A 24,437-nucleotide genomic window follows, 5' to 3' on the forward strand; every position below is an offset into this window, starting at 1 on the left:
CATTGTGTGGTCGCAATCTGATGTCATTTAGGTTTAAAGCAGAAGTAAGCAGAATATTTGTGTTAATATAAGTCTTAAATAGTTATATCTTCCGACAGCAATCACTTATATAGAGTGTTTGGTCTGAAACACGGGTCTGTCAGTCACTCTGCTCTGCTGTAAGCCGAGGAGAAAACTTTCCTTGTATCCTACAACCTTTATCCGATGAGGAGAGAGAACGGCATAAAGGGGCGGTCCTCTCTGTATGTGCAGCCAAGGGATGCGCGTGAATGTGGTGACGTAGGGACGAGGGCGGGGACTGCTAACTCCATCGGCTGACAGGAAGTTAGCCAAAACGACCGGATCGCTTACTTCTGCTTTAAGAACTGGCTCAACGGAAAAGTCAAAACATCACAAAAATGTGACTGCTTGAATTAAAAATTGTGAGATAATTTTGAAGATCTGGTTGTAGACACCGGAGCTCAACTAGCGGACCTGTCCAGAGAGTCACCGGGAACTCTGGCTTTTTCTTCTGAGTTGAGGGGAAGCTCCAAAACTGACAGACGCACAAGTGCAGCCAGAAGATCTCCTGCTCAGTTTGTAATCAGGCCTTTTCTTATACATATGTTGTCAGCGAACTGCTGAAACAACCCACAATGACCCAAGTAAAGCTGCTGCAGAGCCATAGATGATATGGATGTAACGCTTTCCATTGGCTGAACAGGTTTACCTTTGATAAAAAAAAAAAAACTAATGTCAGTTGTTTGTCCTTTAAATCTATAGCTACTTATTCTTTCTTCTTCAGTTCCTATGTACAGTTTGCTTCAGGATCTCATTGATCAAACCCGCATTTATAAAAACACATCTACATTTTAATTTATTCCACATCTTTGTCATCAAGTTCCTTCCTTTAAATGCTTAATTCATCAGTCATTTTGAGAGATGGTGTCATTAAGCTCGGGCTCCTTTATAATATATTCAAACGACAGATCATTTTGAAACCATGAAAGGATGTAATGATCTGACACAGATTCAGTGAAAGACATGTTAGTCTGCAGATCTGAGGACACACCAACTGGCAGGCAATCTGGTAAGTTAGTAACTTCACAAATACACACAAAGTACACACTCACACTGTGTTCCCCTCCCGTCTCTCATCTCTCCTCGTGCCTCCTGTGAAGCAGCACCGACTCCGTCACCCCCTGAATCTTGAAATCCCACATTTCAAAAGGTGTCTGCACCTACAGAGACACATTTGCTCCGTTTTAACCTTAGATGGAGAAAAAGGGGGAAAGATGATAAGATAAGATAAGATAAGATATTCCTTTATCTGTCCTGCGATGGGGAATTTACAAGAAGGAGGAACAGACTGGAAGCAGGGAATTGGCTGAGAAGCTGTTGAAGAGAAAGACTGCGAAGGTGATAAACATGCGAGAGAGTCGTCACAGCTGTCAGGGACAAAAGGGAAAGCACGGAAAATTCACACATGTTGTATGTATCCGTGTGTGCGTGCGTGTTCTTGTACTTGCTACGTTGTGAGGACTGGAACGAGTTTTTAACCAACAGACTGAGGACATTTTTGGGAAGTGAGGACATTTTGGCCGGTCCTCACTTTTTCAAAGGGCTTTTTTTGAGGGTTAAGACATTAGGTTATAATTAGGTTTAAATTAGGTTTAGAGTAATGGTTAAGTTTAGGCATTTGTTTTGGATGGTTAAGGTTAGGGTAAGGCGGTCTAGGGAATACATTATGTCAATGAGGGTCCTCACAAAGATAGAAGTACAAGGATGTGTGTGTGTGTGTGTGTGTGTGTGTGTGTGTGTGTGTGTGTGTGTGTGTGTGTGTGTGTGTGTGTGTGTGTGTGTGTGTGTGTGTGTGTCTATGAGAGAGAGAGAGAGAGAAAGACCTGTCCATGTGACGCTCAGCCTATCAAATCCTTTCAGCTTGCTTTTTAACACCTCTCTCTTTCTCTTTCTTTCTCTCTCTCTCTCACTCTCTCTCTCACTCACTTGATTTTCAGGCCCATCATCTCTTTTTTTTCACCGTTTTTCTTTGTTGTTGCTTTTAATAGCATCACCATGGAAGTGAAGAGGGGTTGCTAGGTAACTGGCTAGCGTCTGGATGGGTGTTTGATTGGTGGTCACACTGACAGACACAACCTTGGAGAGTGAGTGAGTGTGTGAGTGTGTGTGAGTGTGTATGTGTGTCATGTGTATACATAATGCATGTGTCTGGATCTGTCTCCACATCCTACCTACATCATGTCAGTGTAAAGCGTCACGTTTAGTTTGGCATTTCAAAGGTTTCTGTCTTTGCTAACGCATCAAATTCAGCCCGTGAATCTTCGTTAGCTGCACTGAAAGCATGAGTTCACCTTCATCTGCATTTTATGGCAACTGCAGTGTCAGAGAGCGACTATAGGAATGCATAACATGCACAAAAAACAGCAGGCTGGGAAATGATATGACATCATAGGACACAGTAGTGACACCTAGAGGATTTAATCCGTCACTGCAGCCGCCCTTTGTCTGTGCAACTCTGACGCATTTGTGCTTCACATGAATGTTTACATTTTTAGGTACTTTGCATTAAGGAGTGATCAGACCTGTGTTCAGTTAGAAAACACTGGGCCCCGTGTTTGCAGACGGGATGAAGCCCCCAGCCCTCTTGCAACCAACTCCAGAGATAAACAACAACTACAGCAACGATGCAGACACTTCATTTTGTAGTCATTTTGTGTGTCTTTATCTCTTTGGTCATTTAATCGCTCTCTGGAGTCATGTTTGTAGTTGTGTGACTTTTTAGCTGGTGACTCTTCAAACAGATGCTCCCGCCCGCACCCTTCGGCCCCCCAGGGTCCAGAAGGCCCTCTGAATAAAAGATATAAAAGTAACCTACCCATCATACCAGACTGTGATTACTCACAAGTACAAGTTCTGCTCAAAGGTTGTGCTTAAAACTTCAGTCAAAGTATATTTTACTTACTGCTTTGTCCCTCAGAATATTGTGTCATGTGACTATTATATTGACTTATACTGTGGATTAGGTATTCACATCTCAGCAGAGGTTGTAGCAGTTTGAGGTAAAGTTAGTTTTGAATTCACCATTTGACTTTGACACATTCCTGAACTAAACCTTTACACGGTCACAATTTGACTTTAAATACAGGGTTCCTACAGCTTAAGCCAAGTTAAATTTAAGACTTTTTAAGACTTTTTTTTAAAGCCACTTGAAATTAAATTTAAGACTGACTTCATAATAAACACAAATGCAGAAAAAAAAGAAAAACCCCACATCAATTACATAGAGTTAGGGACAATTTTACCCACTTTCCTATGTGATCCAAGGTAAAGTGACTGCTACATGAACATTGGATTGTGTCTCTTTCCAGCTGTCCTTTCTAAATAAATGCATAAAAAGTCCGGAAAAAAAAAAAAAACACTGACTCGGGAGCTGGTGGCGGTGAGAAATTTAGCATTGACGGCCGCCACTAACTTCTCTATGTCGAAATGTTACCAATTATTTTGAGATTTGAGACTAATTACAACCATAAAATACCACTTACCATGTGTTAACATTTTTAAGACTTTTGAAAAATTGATTTAAGACATTTTAATGCCAATTAAGGCCTTGTTTTTAGATTAATGAATCCAATGCATTTTAAGACTTTTTAAGGATCCGTAATAACCCTGTAAATAAAAGACCTCTGGTGTTTCTACTTTACTGTTGTCACCTCCTCCACCACTCACCATCACGAGGTCAAGGACGTTTCCCTCAGGATGAAAACAGCTGTGGAACTGACAATGAAACATCTTTTTTTTTCTTTCTTTTTTTTTTATTCACCTCTCATTCATCACAATTCACACTTTTTCCTCACTGAACCCAGAAATGTCACAGGTTGAGACTGGAGACAACATGGACGTTTCAGTAAGTAGTTTTCCTTGGTTTTTCCTGTTATATTAACAAATATATACAGATATCCCAGGAAGAGCATTGTAATAATAATAATAATAATAATTAATCCTTTCCAATAATAACAATAAATTTAATAAATACTCAGTGTTCATAAACATCAGGGAGAATGAGTTTGGGCTCACTCTTCCACCAATGGGATTGTCACGATCCCATACAAATAATAACACACTCACGCACACTCTTATTCACACTCGCACACTCACCTAGAGAAATTTGCACAGTCAAGTAAATACCATCTGCAGCCAAGACGAACTGTCCACTGTACGAAAAACAACTCGGGGGGGGGGTAAAAGTTGATTTGTCAGCCGTGACTAGAGCAGCTTGTGTCGAGTCCGATGGTCCACAGAGAGACTAACTAGACGCACGACACTGATGTTGAATACAGCAGGTCAAAGGAGAAAATGTGAAGCTTTGAAACGGTCCAACATGAACATGAGGTTGACGTTGAAATCAGGTAGCTTGTTTCTCTCAGAGTTTCCTTTTTTGTGGGCGTGTGTGTGTGTGTGTGTCCGTTTACAGTGGCACGAACGGGGTCCATACAGAGCGCTAGAGGAATGTTTTCATCAAAAAAAATGTGTAAAAGACAAACAGGTGAGAATGTGTGTAGTCTTGTTTTGAAGTAGTGCTGCGTGTAGCGTACAGCCAGCCATTCATTCACACAAAAAACAACATGCACTGAAAAAGCACCAGCACACACACACACAGAAAAAAAAAAAATCAACCCATTTTGTCCATTCACACAAAACCACACACGCACATGTACAGTAATATATATATATACACATTCACACATAGAGTAACACACCTGGTCTGCCAAAACCAATAGAAAAAAACATTTTTGCTAAGGTCGCGGCAGGGATGGTGCAAGCACTGAGAAAATAAACTTTTTACTGTACAAGGCTGAAGATATCACCAGTCCAACCAGTGCTGTGAGAAAAAAAAAAGGCTTTTTCCTGTCTCAGTGTTGGAAGGACGAGGACAATGACACCCCCTCCTCCTCCTCCCCATGCAGAGAGAAGTGAGGAGTATTATGAGAGATGTTGCACCGGCAGAACAAAAATGACGTGCAAAATAAGAAAAAAGACACTCGCTATTGAGAAATTTAAACAGTCCAGCTCTTTTTTTTTCCACAGGGGGAAACATCTCCTCAAACGACGAATGTTTAGAGTGAATTAGTGACTGATGGAAGATTATTGTGATGTGTGGGAGTGGGAGGCGAGAAAAGATGCAAGCGGAGATCGGCGCGGCTACACAGAAAAGCACAAGCAGATGGGTTGAGAATGAAGTTGATAGCAAAGTCGAAAAAAAAAGTGGCTGTTTTCAGGTACTTGAATGGCTTTTGAAGATTGTGAGTCTTGAAGGAAAAGCAACCTGGGTCAAAGGTCACTAAGAAGCAGGTAGAGATGGCTTCCAAGGAGGGAAAGTGGTAGTAGTAGTAGTAGTAGTGTCGGGGGTTAGAGTAGGTAGGTGAGCACACTACAAGGCTTTTATGAGGCCTCTGGGAGCCTCGGTGTCGTGCAGGTTAGAGAGCACTACCACGGGAAGGCTTGCTGTAAGGGGGTCACACCTTATTAGGACACTAAAATGGGCACAAGAGAGAGCGATGGCTTCCAGTTAAGTGCCTAAAATCATGACAAGTAGTAGTGGGTTTGTTTTTGCAAACTTCGGTGAGTGCACTTTGCTCGGCTCAGACATCAGAAGGCGTTCTTTATAATCGGCCCAAGCTCTAACGTCCTGGAATCAAGATTGAATGCAAAAATATTCAGTTGTAAATGTTCACTTGCTTTTTTGTCACTACGAGTATTGTTGTCCACACAGAGTGGCAGGCTGCCGCTTTCCACACAGAGGGACAGTGGCGTCCAAGTTCTGGCCCTCCATGTCCATGTCCATCAGGTTTGGTCGTGTGGCGGCGCCGGCGCTGGCGCTGCTGTCCCCCGAGCCCAGCGGGCTGTCGCAGCTGCTGCCCGGCGACGAGCTCAGGGTGCGAGACAGGGAGCCCAGCTTCCAGGGGTCGGCCCTCATCTTGGCCGGGGTGGGCCGCGGCCGGGGGGCAAACTCCAGCGTCTTGGGTCTCTCCAGGGGGCTGATGAGGCAGAGAGGAGCTGGGTCGGGGATCGGTGGAGCCGGGGCTTTACGCCGATGAGGGACCGGGAAGAGGGCGGAGGGGTTGGGGAGGCGGGGGATGTCCAGGGTGTCCTGCGTACCTGAGGAATCGCAGAGAGAAGAGTGAAGAAAAACTGTTTCATTGTCAGAAAACTGCTAAATGTTCTCCTGCTCATAATGTAACGATTACAGTAGATGCTATGACAGCAGATGTAATATCTTTAGGTTTTAAACTGGTATATGTGTATTTCCTGATATTTCATGGGCAAAGCAATACAAATTGGAAAAATAATGTGTATAATATTGTTAACAGCAGAAAATATTCTAACACTTTATAATAAGTACACACTATTAAGCATCAGTTCAGCATTAATAAATACTGAATTCTTCATATAACACATGAATACTCATTAGTATGTAGTTTATAAATACAGTTAGAGCTTATCAATGATGAGTAAAACATTTTTAACTGTGTTTATAAACTACATACTAATGAGTATTCATGTGTTATAAATTATATTTCAGTATTTAATGCTTAACTAATGCTTATTAGCGTGTACTTATTAAGTGTTACCGAAAATATTTAGAAAAATAAGCATTAGAGATTGCATAAAGCAAGTCATCTAACACTGATCTGTGGGATATAGTTTCTGGACAAAACAATTCTTTGATATTTCAAGTTAAAGCAGAAGTGAGTGATATATTTGTGTTAATATAAGTCTTAAATAGTTATATCTTCCGACAGCAATCACTTACATAGAGTGTTTGGACTGAAACACGGGTCTCTCAGTCCCTCTGCTCTGCTCTGAGCCGAAGAGAAAACATTTATCGTATCCTACAGTTTTTATCCAATGAGGAGAGAGAACGGCATGCAGGGCTGTGTGTGCAGCCAAGGAACGCCGTGAATGTGGTGACGTAGCGACGAGGACTGTTATGGTGCGTTCAAGGAAACTCGTATTTTTCCGACCGTGAAGTGGTACCAGTTCGATCTGGTGCGAGTTCACCGGTCGGAAGTTACGAGTGGCCGTTATAGTGACTTTCACCGGTAAAACAGGTCGGAAAAACACGAGTGGGTTGCCTGAAACGCTACAAAGTCGTAAGTTGTGACTTGAAGCTGTAATTTACGATTTCAAAAGCCTGCCTGGAACGCAGCATTAGCGAAAACGACCGGATCACTCACTTCTGCTTTAAACTTCACTTTGCCTACAAAGACTCTCTGTCCCTCCCTATTATCCCTATTATGTCATGTGTGCTCCTATAAAAGACACTGTGTATCAAACAAGAGCACCAGGTTAAATTAAAAGAGGCTAAATTAAACATTGGCGGTGAAATGTCTCAAACGCTGAATAAATATTCGAGATAAAATAAATGGGAAAACAAAAATCCATAGACTCCTTTAATCTGCAAAGAGCAAGCTCTAACTTATTTGTCCTTGTACCTTTGTTTGTAGTGATGTGCGGGGCCCCTGGCGGAGGAGGCATGGGCATGCTCCCATCTGACGGGGTCCTGCGGTGCCCCAGAGTCTGGGCTCGGGGTCTTATGGCCCCGTCCGAAGGGGTGCGTCGGTGTCCTCTGTTCAGGGCCATGGCTGCAGACACGTGGGTGGGCGTGAGCGACTGGTTGGGCTCCTTCTTGAAGCTCTCTGCCCGCAGGTCCAAGAGCGGGTTCAGGGCCGGAGCTGGAGGCGCCGCCGGCGTTTTGACCCCCATCATCGGGGTCAGGGGGTACTCCTCTGGGTCGGAGGGGAGGAGGGACTTAGTGGAGTTGCAGTCGGACAGGGAAGACAGAGAGAGGAGTGTAACCGAGGGAGAGGGGTCCATGCAGGGCAGCGTGGAGTCGTGGTGTCTGGACAGGGAGAGGGAGAGGTTCCTGCTGGGTGGGGACGTGCTGCGGCGGAAGCGTCCCGTCCGCTGAAAGAGACCCTCCTTCTTCTTACGCTGCTCCTCTCTGAGGTCCTGCTCGTCCTGCAGCACCTGACAACAACAACAACATCGGGCCAGATTGAAATAAAAGCAGTCCGTTTTCAGAATAACTGGCACTATTTGTTAAAGATTTATCATTTTCTCATATATTAGCATTTTTAAAAACATGTAGATGACAAAACAGCAGAAAAAAACAAAACTAACACACACATAACTACTGTAATATTATACTGAATTATACTGAATATTCCCCTGTCTGAATGGGGGATGTATACATTACTGTGTGGTTGAGGGGTAAAGGGAGTACTGGTTGTGGATTGGATGGTGTGTGTGCATGTGTGCGTATGGGTGGGAGGGGTGGGGGTCAAAGTGTAATGTTGCTGTTGTTAATATTGTGCTATTTGTCTTAATGTAATTTGCAACCTTTATTATACTGTAGGTCTCATTGCCGTGCCCCATCCGGCAGGGGGACTGCCAACGGAAATTAGCCTATTGGCTTTAATTGGGTGCATTTACATTTTATCTTTTTAAAATGTTCATTAATGTACACTGTCCCTCTCGAACAAATAAAGGAAAAAGAAAGAAAGAAAGATAATCCAGGAGGGTTTTTGTGAAGATGACAGCAACCATGATCTTACAACAGCCTCATATCTAATAGATGATAGAGCCCAAAACTCAAACAAAGGCGTCAGGGCTCAAAACTTAAGAGTGTGAATATTTCAATAAGGCCAATAAATTACACAGTGTATTCAGTTTGTACCGCTCCAGTTCCCATTAGGGAGAATGGGAGAGGAAAGAAAGTGATGCTCTAATCTTGGTTAGATCACTATAACAATAGGCAGAGACTTTCTGGTAGCAAGTTCATTTTGTTCATAGGCACCAGAGCTGTGGATATAGTGACTCAGTTCATACATTTTGCTGTGTCGGGTGTATCAAAGGAGGTTAAATCGAAAGCAACTGGACTTAGTTATTTGTCTAGGAAGACGTTTCACCTCTCATCCAAGAGGCTTCATCAGTTCATGTACGCAGCTGACCAGGCTGGGACTGGTCCAACTATCTGGTGTGGAGACTCACTATTTAACCTCTTGTGTGGGCGTTTCACAAGGGTGATGATGTCACTGGTTCCCTTTTGTGCTCCAAGTGCCAACGACAGTAGTTGGAGTGACAGTCGTTGGTGGGAAGTTGGGTGGGTGTAGTTAATAAAGCTGCAGTGAGACCAGTTTGGGATATTTTGACCTGCTAACTTGTGAGTTGATTAATTTTTTTTTATATTTTTCATTTGATTTTTGAACACTGTGATAAAGCAGGTACAGGAAAATATTCTTTCCATCGATCTTCTCACTGCACACTGTGAATCTGCTGTGGTGTAAGACCCGTGCTGCTGGAAACTGTCCACGCAGACCTTGGTCGCTGCTGACTCAACAGCAAAGCACATTTCCTGCTGATAATTTTGCAGCTCGCTCATGCGGCAAACATCCTGCTCTATTTCATTCCAGTGGTGATCTATTGGTTGGAGATCTGGAGAGAGCGGCTGCTGTGTGATATGAGTTACTGCACGTCATGGCGGCGTGCTGTGGGACAGAGGTGCATTATCCTGGTGGAAGTATTTATCGGAGAAAGGGCTGACTGTGGCCGTGAAGGGATGCACCTGATCAGCAACAAATCTGATTATAAGAGGCCTAATCGGATCAAAGAAAACACGATTAAACACTACCTGCTTGACTCCAGGCAGATTCATGCTGTTCACACTCAGTGTAAGTGACTGTCTGCAGGGGAACTGTTTGAGTAAAGACCGCAGCTAACAACTAAAGTGAATAATGAATGTAGCTACGATTGAAGATAGCAGTTCTGTTCAGTTTTCAGCACACTTCAATACTCTGTATCTTGTCGGATTAATTTTGTTTGCAGACAGGGAAACAAAATAAAAGAGATCAAAGAAAACAAATTACACAGTTGAACAGTGCAACACCTTCAGGGCAGACTGGTAGTTACAGTGAGTTGCTATAGTGAAATGAGCAGATAGGGTGTGGCTAGCTGGTTAGCGTGTTAGTCACATAAGTTGTGTTTGTCTTTGTTAACATTGGCGTGTCCTTGTGTCTTGATGAGTAAAGGGATAAAGTTTAATTTTTTCTATATGGCGAGTAAACAGCTGTGTATGCTAACATTACAGTAGCTGTGTAGTAATAGCAAAAAAAAAGCTTCTTTAATGCTCTGGCCTCTTTGTCCTGGTGGTAAGATTTGATTTGTGCGTATTTATGTCGGAATTTATAGTTTTGTGTGCTTATAGTTATTCCGGATATTAAATTTTGTTTCTAGCATAGCATACTGGGATGAAGGATAGATAATAGATAATATCGGTGAATTTCCCTCTTTGTTTCTATTTGAGGACCTGACCAGTGTGTACCCCGGCCCCAGCCTATGTCAGCTAAGACCAAACTCCCCCTGACTCCGCAATGATATGCAATATTGTTAAAGGATGGATGTTTCTATTTGAGGAATGTCAAGATTTTACCTATAAAGAGACATTCGGTTATTTTTCAGTCCTCTTATTCTTATAACTGTCGTTAAAATTTTCATTCATGACTTCCACTGTAGAGAATTTGGAAAATTACACTTGACCAATCAAAATAGAGTTAAACTTTACATGAATCACTTTGAACATCTGATATCTAAACTCCCATCCTCTCCCTACTACAAGTTTGACATAAATGTTTCTCTCAGTTTATTTTACCTGCAGTTTTCCCAGCTGCAGCAGGTCTTGTCCGAGGGCGACAGATGCGAGCAGAGAGGCACAACCCAACAACAACATATCACTCTTCTTCCTCTGGTTGCAGCGACGGAGGGAGTCCTGGTAGCTCACACCCACCCCCAGGCCTCCAGGGCCTTGACAGGGGGCCGCATTAGACACTCCAACAGCAGGTATCATGTTGGGCCCCAGGCTGCCCCACAGAGACCCCGAATCCTCCACAGCCCCGTTACTGCTGCTCTCTGAGGGCAGCAGGGACCCCGGTGACTCCTCAAACTCACAGCACTCCTCTGTTAAAGAGAAAAACAATGTGTTAAGATGTGGTATACATTAGGGATGGACTGTTTTTTTGTCATTTGAAAAATGGGTAACACTTTACAATAAGGGTCCCTTAATTAACGTTAGTTAGTAGGCTACATTATTAAGCATTAATTATAAACTATGTGTTAATTAATGCTGAGTAATGCATACATAATGATAACTATTACATTATTCAACTTTTATTATTACTTAATAATTTAGTAACTAACTTTGAGTAGTATATATTAATTAACTGCTTACTAATAGGCTACATTAATTAATGTGTTTCCTAATCCTAAATAATACATAATAATGATTGTTAATATATCTGTAAACAGTTAATTCATGCTTAATAATGTACTAACTAACGTTAATTAAGGGACCTTTATTGTAAAGTGTTACCGAAAAATGTAATGCTCACCCATTTCATTCAGACTGGAGAAGCCAGCCGTCATTGGAGCATGTTTGGGGGATTTACCCAGATTTGGTGCACTGGATGACCAAACTTTGCATCCCTCACCCAGTGACTTCAGCCTGAAACAGAGACATATTGTCCATTATCAAATTTTGTGATCGCAGTTACACTGAAATAAAAAAAAACTGGTAGGTAAGCATATTATCAACGTACTTTTCCTCCCCACCAACCCTCTCTCTCTGGTGGGTGGAGCTTGGTCCCCAGGTGCGTCCTTTCTTCTTGTTGGTCGTCAGGTCTTCCTTCTTACACACAGCGCTGCGTCCCCACGTCTTACTGCCGTCGCTCGGTGTCACTGAGAGACAGTGCAAAGCATATCACATACATTTTCCCATACAGTGCAATACACGACTACCCTAAGTCAGTTAAATTAAGTTCTTCATGTCCTCGTAAAAAAAAATGTCTATAGCATTTAATATAGAAAAAATGCTGCTATGTTACTAAGCTTATTCAATTAAAAATGTTGCGTAATTTCTACTCACTAAGATATTTGAAACTGATTTCCATGTGTATTGTATCATCTATTTTTTCCTTTATTTCAATCTGCATTTTTGTGTGGGTGTGCTTGTTTGGGATCATTTCCAGTGGCTGATGTATGGGGAGGCTGATTTCAATCCAGATAGAAAGCCTCAATCCTTTCTCATGCACAAAGTCAAAATAAATAGTCACATCAGCAGCACTTCAGTGGCTTTTCAATAGTCACTATTCCGTGTACCTATTTTTAGATGTACACTTCAAAACAACTTGACACAAAAAAGTCAACCCATGTGGACCCGGATGAATCTCATTGTTTTCAGAATACTTTCTCCTTCTGAGTGTACTGTATGCACTCACGTCTGATGGCTCTGAGTCGGGGTATGACCCCCGGGCTGGCAGGAGGGGTGGTGCTCTCACTGCCCTGGGTCTTCCTCTTGTCCACGCTGGGAGACGCCTGCACTGTGATCTTGTGCTCGAAACCTGCAGCACAAAAAAGAAAAATGTGTCATTTTTAATTAAAACCATTGTGACCTTCATTATGAATCACATTAAAACAGGTCACACAGGGGCTCCACGAGGGTGTCAAGTGTCAACCACAGACTGCAACGTCAACATCTGCAACAGTGATTTGATAAGTGTGTCTTCTTGCTCTCACTGAGCCAAGAACTACTGTGCTCTTCATGTAAACAACATATTTAAGTGTAATTCATATAAATTGGATGATATACACAGGCCTGATTCATCAGATTTGACCAAACTGCAGTTCCTGGTTTCACCCACCAGAGGGCAGACTGATGCAGTTGCTGTCCCGACCCAGCTTCAGTAATCTGCTCTTCTTGAAGTGGCCCTTCCTCTTCTTCACGCTGGGTTTCTCCTGGTACATCTGGTGGATGATGATGTTCAGCTCCCGCTCCACAATGTCGATCTCCCTCTCGGCCAGCTCCTGCTCTCTCCTCCTCAGCTGCTCCTCCTGCTCCCTCTGCTCCTCGGCCGCCCGAGCCAACGCCTCCTCCCAAGATCTCAGCTCCTGAGGAGGAGAGGAGAGGAGAGGAGAGGAGAGGAGAGGAGAGGAGAGGATGTTGTTAGTCTTGCAGCATCTCTTCTAACACCTCTTGAGTTCATTCTAATTACCAGAAACACCTGAGAGAGATTTTTAAAAAACACTCTAATGAAATACAGGTGTGACTACACTATATTTAGATTAAGATATTAATTCATTCAGCCTTCTGCTCATCAACAACTAAAACTGTATTTTATAGAGGGGGTTTTCAATGAGCATCTATACTCTCTCCATTAGATGATAAATGGTAATAAATCTAATTGTATTTGAGGCAAAGTAAAGAAACTGAAGCCCCTATGAGTGTTGTGCTATTGTCTGTTATGGGTTATTACTGTTATTGATATTGTCATATTATTATATTGTTATATTATGTACTGTTGTAGTTGCTTGAGGTGTAGCAACTCTAAATGATTAGGTAAATTGATTAAATGGAAAAGCACTCTCACAGGTAGGAGGCTGGAAACAAGATGACTGACGTGTCAAAGTAATTGCCTATTAATATCCTGTCAATCTTGTGATTATTTAAGATCTAATTTACAACAAAGCATCATCGTCATTTATAAAACGATCACATGCAATAATCTTGCAACGAAGCACAAATACCCAATCTGTACTTCAGTCCACCACTGCTGAGCTACCGTCCATACAGTATGTCAATGCAGTCTGATGTCTGATCTCTGTTTTCACACCCCTCACCTTCTCTTTGGCCCTGAGCTCATCGAACATCTGCTGGATCTCCAGCCTCCAGTCTTCCTGTAAGGAGTGGAACGACTCCAGAGGCATCTGGAACATGGACGACTGCTCGATGGCCAGAAGTCGTCTCAGGATGTTCGTGAAGGAGGGCCGGCTGTGGGGGTTCGGGCTCCAGCACTCTGAGGGATGAGAGACATGGGAGTGAGGTTTTGAATTGTGATAACAGGTGATTTCAGGGGTAAGTAACAGGTATCTTGAATTTTATAGGCCTAAATCAGACGCCTATGCAAACACAAGTAATTGGAGGTTATGGAGAGGGACTTTCATTCATCCAGTGGAAAAGGGAAGTCAGCCAAAGATGTTCAGACCCAATATTGAACCTCAGATTCAGGAGGAGCAATGCAGACTCTTTGCTACTACAAGGCCACCCGGGAGGTCACCGGAGTTCACCCATCCAGTTCACATGTGCTTTGTGGACTTGGGGACGGCCCATTGATCCTGTTAGTGATTTTCATGGGCAGCCGGGGGAGTGAGTCCAGTTTAGGGACTTCCACATCACTGATCACTGATTTGAAGATGGTGTGTGCATGGTTGTGACTGTGGAACAGGACAGCAGACTCCACTTGTGTTTTTCTTTCTCATACTAAACCAAAGACATCAAGTCCATCAGCTGATTAGTTCCTGTGTTAATCTTTATGAGCAGCTCTAAAATATTTAGTTTCATTCAAAGAGGCTCAGTAATTTCCAAACATTTGGGGCTGAATCAAAATAAACAATGTCCTGTTGATTGTAATGAAGCACCATATTTTCCAATGAGGTGACCCACTGGTGTGTTTTTCTAGTTTGTGGGCAACAATGGAGCTCCATGGCACAAAGCTTTAGCTTCACTGATACTACTGTACATATGACAAAAGACCAGAGTGTAATAATAAACATATCCTAATGAATAATAATAAATAGGCTTAAATCTAAACACAACATGCAGTCAATATAATACACAGCAGACTGAACCATTAGTTGTTGGTCTGGATATTTTTCTCTCTTTTTTTTTTCTTCCTGGCAGCAGAGACGGCAACAGGAGAAGTGGAAGAGAGCAAGATGGGACAGCATATGGCAGCCATCATGAGCCAAACCCTGACTGACAGTGTTACAGAAACATGGTGCACACCTACAATAATCTGCTGAGCCGCAGACAGACCAGCGCTGTCTGTCCAACGCTAAAAACCAACCACACCACAGCCATAATCATCTACTACAAGTCTGACACAGATGCAGAGTACAGAAGCAGAGACTCGTCTCACGAGCTACAAACAGTTTTCTTTACCAGGTAATGTTTTTATTTATTGAGGTAGATAAATTAGCATAAAAAGTGTTGGGAGGAGGAGGGAGAGAAGATGAAAGTGAGATGATGACAGGAGTAAACAGAGTGTAGTGAGCAGCGCGGGATGACAAAGGACAGATTAACGGATGAACATGGATCAGATGAAGTGGAGTGGAGGGAGGGGGGTGAGGATGAAAAGAGCTTTAAGAGGAGGGGAGGAGGGGTTGTGGAGGGGACAACTAAAGTTTGTTACTGGGCTGACAGTTTAAGAAACAGCATTTTTTTTATATTAGATATAAAACCTGGTGTGCAGCATACCCACATAAAAACAGAAGTAGCTTAAGAATAAGCACATAAAGTCAATTTCAATAAGGCAGCAGGTGTGTGTTTAAACAGAGATGACCTGAACTGTGAAACAAGAGCCAGTTAATACTCTACCACTGTTAAGCGAGCGCTGCGAGGATTATTTGCAAGGTGAAAAGGCAACATCCAGCCCAGGGGAGCTCAGCAGCAAGACTGCAGGAGGATGTAGGCTACTGTATGAAAGGCAACTTAAATAGTGTGGCTTCTCTGAGTTACAGGGGGTCTCGGCGTAGCAGTGCATGTCCATATAACAGTTGCAAATGGATACCAACTGTCTTCGTAACAAAAAGACACACCAAAAAACATCCAAATACCTCCATGCTGCTCGTATGTAATGTCCGTCTTGTATTGAAGCCCCGAAATGCGAAATTGTCCCGAAAAAAATTAAATAAGTCTATTTTTCAAGCTTGTTTGTAGCGGAAGCTCCTCTTCCCAGTTCGTCCAAATTTGACGAACCGGGAAGAGGAGCTTCGAGAAGCTTCCGTTACAAAACAAGCTTGAAATAGACTTATTTAATTTTTTTCGGGACCATTTCACATTTCGGGGCTTCAATACAAGACGGACATTACATACGAGCAGCATGGAGGTATTTGGATGTTTTTTGGTGTGTCTTTTTGTTACGAAGACAGTTATCCATTTGCAACTGTTATATGGAAATGCACTGCTACGCCGAGACCCCCTGTGACTCAGAAGAGCCACAGATAACTCTGAAACTTCTCCCAGCCCTTAGTCGACATGAGGGTGAGTAGATAATGAGTGAAATTTCAATTTTGGGTGAACTATCCCTTTAATGAATCTTCCACAAAGGCAGATGTATCAAGTTGGTTTTTCTAGGATTGAATACTGTCTCAGGTGTTGAGCTCCTTACCTCCCAGTAGCTGAGCAAAAGGTTCAGGGCAGGTTGAAGGGATGGGAAGAGTTAACTTGTTCATGGCAACGCCATAAGCGACGGCCAGCGCATCGATCTCCCGGTAAGGAACCTCCCCGGTCAGCAGCTCCCAGAGCAGCACGCCGAAACTACCAGGAGAGGAGAGAGAGAGAAACATGGACAATGTGATGTGATTCTTCTCCTTTTATCCCACATCCGACACCAACCACAGTCCTCCAACAGGACGACAACGACCACCTATCATCAGTAACCACAGCGGAGCAAGAACTGAGTTAGCTCTGCCTGCTGAAGAAGACCATGAAATGCAGTTGAATGCAACTTAAACCTCATATCAAGAATGTTTTTGTCAACCATAAAATTACCGTTTATTCACTGACAGACTCATTGTTTCTAAATATAAGACTCCCAGGGGGCGCGTTTCTGTGTGAGGGAAATTTGTCCCTAATTTCTGACAACAGTTATGCAGAAAAGAGCATTTTCTGTGCTAGACTTCTACTTGTAATGGAAACCTACTATAACTTAAATAATCAGCCAGACAATATTTAAAACAGTCGATTAATTGTTTGAATGAATTCTCAAGCAAAGATGAAGAAAAAGTAAAAAGGCCTTCTTTGTCATATACCATTGTCATAAACTGAATATCTGGGATGTAGCCTGTCAGATAAAAAGACATTTGAAGTTTTCACCATCCTAATTATTTCTGTGTTTCAATTTTTCCTATTTTATCCCAACTTATTACTAAAACAAACTCTCAAGCATATTGTGTTATTATTATTTTTATTATACTGTATATATATATATATATATTCAGTTGAGCACCGTACCTCCAGACGTCGCTGCTCTTGGAGAAGAGGGAGAGCTTGATGACCTCGGGGGCCATCCAGGCGTAGGTCCCGGCTGCGCTCATCTTGGTGGTCTGGTGCCACTCTCTGGCCAGGCCGAAGTCTGTGATCTTCAAGGTTTTCCCACTCAGGTCGTCTCGCTCCACCGGCTCCAGAATGAGGACTGAGGAAGAGGAGGCAGAGAGGACAAAGGGACAAAGAACAGCTTGAGTTAAAAGATCAAGAGTCCCCGCTCAACACAAAAACACCAGCCAGACAGAAATACAGAAATACAAAACAGTTTCTGTTTCTTTCAGCTACTGAGACAAGAGGTCAAACTACAGACAGGGAGAAAGTAGAAACACAGACTGCAAAAACAGCTTTTATCAGACATTTAATATTCTTGTATGACAGCTATTTTTTGAAATGAAGCACCAGAGGCATAATGTTTCTGACTTCCCACATTTTAGTCATTTTATTTCTTTGTTTTTTTATGACAGTTAGTTGAATAAAAGCGGCTGAGCAGAACATTGTTTCTCTAACCGATTCACTGAGGAGTAGAAATAATAAGCAGGTTAATGAATCATGCAATCATTTTACAGCCCTTATAGAAGAATTAACACACACAAAGGTGTGTATACGGAATAGGATGGAGATTGTTTACATGGAAAATTGAAGTCTCAGAAGTTTATGTTTTATAGACAAGCATTTACTGTATATTCCACAGAAACAGGGGCTTGTTGTGTTTCATACTCAATTTTCCTAAAATTGTGTCCAGATACAAAAACATGCTGAACAACACAGCCATGTTGACAGTACAGGTGTGGTCAGACCAGCGTGCTCTTCAGGTTTCTGCTACAGTATAGGGTATAACTACCGGTCCGTGTGTCTTTGTGGGTCATTTCCATACAGTGACACTCATTTCAATGTATACATGTTAATGTTAGCCTATCGCCTATCGCCTGCATCTGCCTCTATTTCTCTCTCTCTCTCTCTCTTCCATGTACCCTGTATGTACGACTTCCTCCTTCATTTCCGTGTGAGCGCTGGCTATGGAAATATTTAGAGTGTACACAATTCAGAAGCACTGGGAGCCAGGTGGGGGTTGCTTTCTCTCCCTCTCCCTCTCCCTCTCTCGCTCACTCACTTATCTACAGGCGTATGCAAAGGGTGGCGGAGAGAGGCTGCACACACAGCGGTGTCTTTGTTTACACACACATGCACTCCAGCACACACACACATGCACTCCAGCACACACACACACAGACACACACAGACAACCTTTCACGTGATAAAGGTGTGTCTCTCGGAGCTCTGCTGTATCCACAAACTCACTGGAAGACCAGTTTCAGTGATAAAGAATTGATCTCAGGTCAGTCTGCTGATGTTTATAAAGCCAGGAAGCACTTAGCCTACTAGGTAACAAGAAACTATCAATGCTGTATGATAAAAGTAATCAATTACAAGTAAATGTAATGCAATTTACTGTAAATGTTTACAAAAGGTCCCCATCAGAGTGTTAAGTTATAATAGATTATAATGGATATTACTGCTGATGCATTAATATGTGAGGTTTAATCATTTATATTGTATCTAAATTATGTGTTGATTAATCACTTCATAATAATCATTCAATCACTTCAGTCACCTTTTCAGCAAAAAAAAAAAAGAAGTTAAATGACTGAATGACCAATTTATCATCTCATGACCCCTTCGATTTATCTTGTGACCCTTAGGTTGGTAATCAATGGACTGAACAATTAAACTGTATTTAAACCGGCTCCAACCTGCACCTGAACTTTTACTGAGAGCTGTTCATTTATATTGTGATATTGGTATTTTTACGTTTCAAAACCAAAGAGTTAATAGAAACTGAGTGAAAGAGTGAAAGAGTGAGTGGGTGAGTGAGTGAGTGAGTGAGTGAGTGAGTGAGTGAGTGAGTGAGTGAGTGAGTGAGTGAGTGAGTGATTTTCACTATTTTCTGACAGGCTACAAACCAAACATTTTGTTAATTAATAGAAAAAAATAATGAGCAGTTTAATCCACAATAAAATCATTCAGTTGCTGCTTCTATTCAGCTGTTGAATGTATTACAGTAAAATGTGTTGTTAGCTGATCACATTTTTTGTTTCGCTTTTATCTGCAAAATAAAGAGTGACATTAGCTGTCAGATGAATGTTGTAAAAATAATAATAATAAGTAGTGTATCTCATTTTAAAATAGAGGAGAGTAGAAGAATACGAATTTGAAGAGGAAAGTCAACAAGTGCTAGGTATAGAAACTGTAACTTTCCACCACTATGCTCAGGTAATGTGACTGCATGTCCAGTCTGCAGACAAGGATTCAAGGATTAAGTGCGGGCTGCTGACAGTGATAATAAGCCACCATCATCCTCCTCCAGCCGACTTTTCTATTCTGATACTGTGAGGGACAGCTGTCTCCTCAGGACTAACTCTCTCTCTCTCTGTGTCTCTAAAGAAGGAGAAGATGGAGCCAGACAGACTCAGAGAGCACCAGAGTTCAGGATGTGTTTGCATGACAAGATGGGTGTGTCCTCCTCCTCCTCGCGGGCTACCTGCTCTCGGTTTGTTTGGTGTGTACAAACATGCGGGGGCTGGATGGAAGGACGCGAGGCCTGTAGGTGGAGAGAGCAGGGTGGAAACAGAGAGGAAAGGAAAAGGCTGGTGACAGTCAGAGGAGGGAGAGAGAGAGAGAGAGACGACTGAAACTGAATGGACGCCTGTTTACAGAAACTGAACCTGTGAGGGAAGCAGCACACCCACCTGCTCCCACTCTGACTCGCTTCCTGATGTAATAATTAGAACATCATGGCGTTACTTTCGCACCCCCAGACCGTCTCCGTGCTGCTGCTGCTTAACGCCACCTGCGCATGATCGTTCATCTTTGCCACAAGTTTTTTTTTTTTTCTTTTACGACCGGCAGCATTTCATCCATATGTCAAACACAAAGATCAACATGTTTGTGTACAGCTGGCAGCACAGGAACCTGCAGCGCACTGATACACAAATAACACCCACGAGGGTGTGGGAACCATCACAGCACATTTCATCACAATGACGGGAAAAAAAAGTCCTCAAGGATAGTGTGGCTTTTACACAGTGCAATGCCAGCGCTGTTGGAAATGTTATCTCAAAATAGAGTCCATATGAGCAAGGACAAGCTCCTGGTTACCACAGTTCTCCATAGCAACATGCTTTATGAGAAATATCTCAGGCCACAGCTTCGTTATCATAAACATAAGAGTGAGAGTTTAGTACTACTGTACAGTTCAATTAGTGATAATTATTCCAGAGGAAAAGCTGCTGCTGCTGCTGCTGCTGCGCTGCTTAAATGATTCACTGATCCCGGTCCCTCGTCTGAGACATTATAATAATAATAATAATAATAATAGCATTTATTTGAATAGGGACAGTGCATATTAATGAACATTAGTATAACTAAAAGAAATACTGCTGTAAATATGCTGGATTATAGCCAGGCGGCTAATTTGCGTCCGACGTCCCTAATAAATAAATAAAATACAGCAGTACACCACAAGGATTAACAAGCTGAACGTCAGAGAGCCACTGAATGAATTTAAACCAGCTAAATAACAAGAGTTAATGGTCACTATTACGAAAAAAGACTGTTCTCCCCAATAAAACAAGGCCATTGGTCAGTGGCAGGTAATTATGAGATATAGTTACGTTTTATCCGTGAAACATAACCAAATAGCTTTAGTCCCTTAACCACAGCAATGATGGGTACAGTGTCGTGTTTATTATGGTAGCCGTGACAACCAAGATCAGGTACATGTGCCACGATGGGGTCAACATGGGGGACTTGTTGAAAGAAAAACATAATGTGAAATGGATGTTGCAGTAAAGCAACTGTTAAACGAGAATCAGTGTCATTGTTAATGTGTAATGTGTGTTTAAAGCAGAAGTAAGTGATATATTTGTGTTAATATAAGTCTTAAATAGTTATATCTTCCGACAGCAATCACTTACATAGAGTGTTTGGACTGAAACACGGGTCTCTCAGTCCCTCTGCTCTGCTCTGAGCCGAGGAGAAAACTATTTTTTGTATCCTACAGTTTTTATCCAATGAGGAGAGAGAACGGCATGCAGGGCTGTGTGTGCAGCCAAGGGATGCGCGTGAATGTGGTGACGTAGGGACGAGGACTGTTATGGTGCGTTCAAGGAAACTCGTAACTCCTGTTTTTTCCAACCTGTGAAGTCGTACCAGTTTGATCTGGTACGAGTTCACGGGTCGGAAGTTACGAGTGGCCGTTATAGTGACTTTCACCGGTAAAACAGGTCGGAAAAACACGAGTGGGTTGCCTGGAACGCTACAAAGTCGTAAGTTGTGACTTGAAGCTGTAATTTACGGTTTCAAAAGCCTGCCTGGAACGCAGCATTAGCCAAAACGACCGGATCACTCACTTCTGCTTTAAGTGTAAAAGCTTCGTCATGTTTACTATTAGCTAGTGTCAGAACTGGCTCAGTTCTCTGACAAACAAACGCAAGAGGGAGAAGATGCCGGCAATGATATTTATTTTACAAAAACTATAACAAAGACAAAACACAAGCTGTATCAGTAGTGAGGGATATCAGTGGTGTGTGTGAGTGCATGGCTGTGGATATGCACTTGTCACAAAGTAGAGCTGATGGAAATGGAAATGTCATTCGTTTTAGGTATTCAGGTTTCAGGACAAAGTGTGGGACAAATTGAAATTGTGACCTTATGGTTTGGGGAACATGAAGTCAAGTCGGAGGATGTCAGTGACCATAAATGTCCAACATGCAGAAATACTTCAGTCTGGACCAAAGTGAGCTTATGTGGTGTGACTTTAACTATCAAATTTAGCTGTTAGACAATTTTTAAATGAGTCAGTTTATTCTTAATTTGCGCAGTGTGAAACTTCACATGTTGCAGTTTTAGGCACAATCGAGAAAGTCCAATCAGATCCTAGTATTATTGATCATCTGTCAAAAACACCTGCTGACTGGGGTGTGGTTGGTCTTCAGCCCAAACAAGAAGAGTCCCGCAGCAGCTCTGCCCACTGTTGACTTAACCTTTGACCTCCTGTTGTCCATCCCTCCGTCCTTGGACCCTGACCACGGCTGAGTGTTGAGAAATGCCTCTGAGTAACAGTTTAAACACTGACACAGAGGTAATCAGTGAGGCTTTAACCTGACTAATGATCCTGGAGAGGGTGAGTCAGTGCACTGAGCACAGGTGACATCACAGAGGAATGTAGGTCAAAGGTCAAAGGGACGTTTTGTCTGGGTTTGTCTGTCAGAGCCAAGAACAAGCGGCACAACATGTGTGTCATGTAATAGATACATAGATTCATAGATTTGTTGCATAATAAACAATAAAATAAAATAAAATGTGCAAATTACTCAAATATGCTTTTTCTATGAAATGTGGTTCATGTGTGAATGTAAATTCTAATCTTAGGAACTCGATAGATGATGGCATCACCATTTATCCTGAAGCACCATGCCACATTTGATGGTGACTTTCTAAAAGGCTGACGCAGCGTATTGTTTTCATAAGGCGCAGCGACAGAGCGAGCAATCAGCCGTTTGGTCACCTGAGCAGTCAGCTGACACCTTTATCCTGTTTGATCAGCTGATCTGGGATCTCTGCAGGTGGTTCAAACTGTCAGGGCTTACAGCTACTCTCATTTTTCCTTCATCCGATCTTCAACCTGTGACTTCAGGGACAAGGTTTGATTAAAACCACAGTGAAGGGAGAGAGAATTATTATTACAGCTAAGTGAGGAGTCTAATCCAAGTTTTACTGAATAAGACTTATCTTATTAGTTTTTATGTGCAGATTTAACATTCATGAGGGGCATATTTGGCTGTTATATTCTGATAGTTTGTAAAATATTGTTTTAATATAACAATAATAATATTAGTTGAGAAATACTTATTTTATTGAGGTGTCAGCAGCGTTACTATAAGACAACAAGTCCACATTTAAATATTCATTTTCTCAACATGAAAATGAATGAGAAAATGAAATTTAGTTTGTATGAGAAAACCTGCACTATGTGTAGGCTACTCCCGAACCAGGTGTAAACCACAGCAGAGGGACCTGAACAGATCAAAGTGTTTTAATGGATGAGAAGCTGATGATGGGACTCTCCACTGCTGCTGCTGCTGAGAGATAAGGAACTTAACAAATGCAAATCATCTGCACATGACCTATGTTTCTCAGCTGTTCAGCCTTAGCCTGAACACAGAGGGACACATGAAGCTCGGCCAGTTGCCTTTACACTGTTCCTGTTATATTGGCTGCTATTCAGTCTGCTGTGTCATTAACTTGTTGTTATGACAACAAGGGCAGAGGTCAAAGACGGAGACTACAACGCTGGGAAACAGAAGTCAAAGGGATCGTGCCCCTATGATCTTTTTTTCCCCTTTTGTAATTTCACACAGACGTTTTGTGTGATATCTGCTGTTGCTCTCGAAGAAGCTTCCTAAAGTCTGGTGAAGTCCTCAGGATTATCACAGTTTGGGATTTGGGAATACACTTTTTTTTTGCATCACAAAAAAGTCTAAAATACATGGGTGTTTTTAATAGAAGGAGGGTTTGCTTTGGTCGGATTATGGTCTGTCAAAACTAGTTTGTTAGGCGTACTTTCAAACCTGTCCATCACTGAGAGAGACAGTGTTTATACAGGGATATTTTGAATGGTGTTGTTACCAGTTGTTCTGTCATATGCAGCTGTGTAACCAATGAAAAAGGAGCTGAAGAGATAAGTTCAAGTTTCAAAGCCTGGCTCCTCCCTAAACTTCACACAGCTGACCAGTCACAGTGTGAGGAGGGTGTGAATGTGGGGTCAGCAGTTTCGGGGAAGTTACCAAAACACAGACCGTCGCTAATCCAACGTGGAACGATTGTGAGGAGAGGGGTCTCTGAGGCTAACCCCAGTTTGACCCATATCCAGCACTGGAAACATCAGTATCAGAGCATCTCATATCTTTTACTTTATTCTGACCATTTCTATTCAATCTGCCTCTCTAAATCCACTATTAAACAGCTGGAGCAGCCCTTTAAATTCTTTATTCTCTTTTAGGATGAGAGCATCTACGTGTACATATACAACAACACATATAACGATTAATGAAGCACTTCAGGCAGAGCGGTGAAGGCACTTGTATTAGCTGATTGGTAGGCTACTTTTTCTTATCTGCTGAAGCAGTTCGGTGCAGCTGCAGCTCCCTCCGACAAACTAATCTGTAAGCTGGTTCGACTTCAAATAGTAAACCGTCACTGCTGCTTAAAAAGTAAAATTTAC

At 42.3% G+C, this 24,437-nt stretch overlaps 1 protein-coding gene across 1 annotated transcript in view; it reads right to left on the reverse strand.

Moving 5' to 3' along the window:
• Positions 1-3,837: 3,837 nt before the first annotated feature.
• The window catches only part of map3k10 (mitogen-activated protein kinase kinase kinase 10), a 40,790-nt gene continuing 20,190 nt past the window's right edge, over positions 3,838-24,437 (reverse strand). The window contains exons 2-11 of the mRNA XM_083984914.1: positions 17,123-17,303; positions 16,278-16,426; positions 13,729-13,904; positions 12,753-12,999; positions 12,330-12,452; positions 11,652-11,790; positions 11,445-11,557; positions 10,709-11,013; positions 7,494-8,028; positions 3,838-6,156 (exon numbers count right to left, since the gene is read on the reverse strand). Of these exons, the coding sequence (XP_083841040.1) occupies positions 5,747-6,156; positions 7,494-8,028; positions 10,709-11,013; positions 11,445-11,557; positions 11,652-11,790; positions 12,330-12,452; positions 12,753-12,999; positions 13,729-13,904; positions 16,278-16,426; positions 17,123-17,303 (2,378 nt within the window). The 3' untranslated portion in view covers positions 3,838-5,746. The remainder of the gene's footprint in view (positions 6,157-7,493; positions 8,029-10,708; positions 11,014-11,444; positions 11,558-11,651; positions 11,791-12,329; positions 12,453-12,752; positions 13,000-13,728; positions 13,905-16,277; positions 16,427-17,122; positions 17,304-24,437) is intronic.

Source organism: Trachurus trachurus (assembly GCF_905171665.1).
Source record: "Trachurus trachurus genome assembly, chromosome: 13".
In the NCBI taxonomy this organism is placed as follows: Eukaryota; Metazoa; Chordata; class Actinopteri; order Carangiformes; family Carangidae; genus Trachurus; species Trachurus trachurus.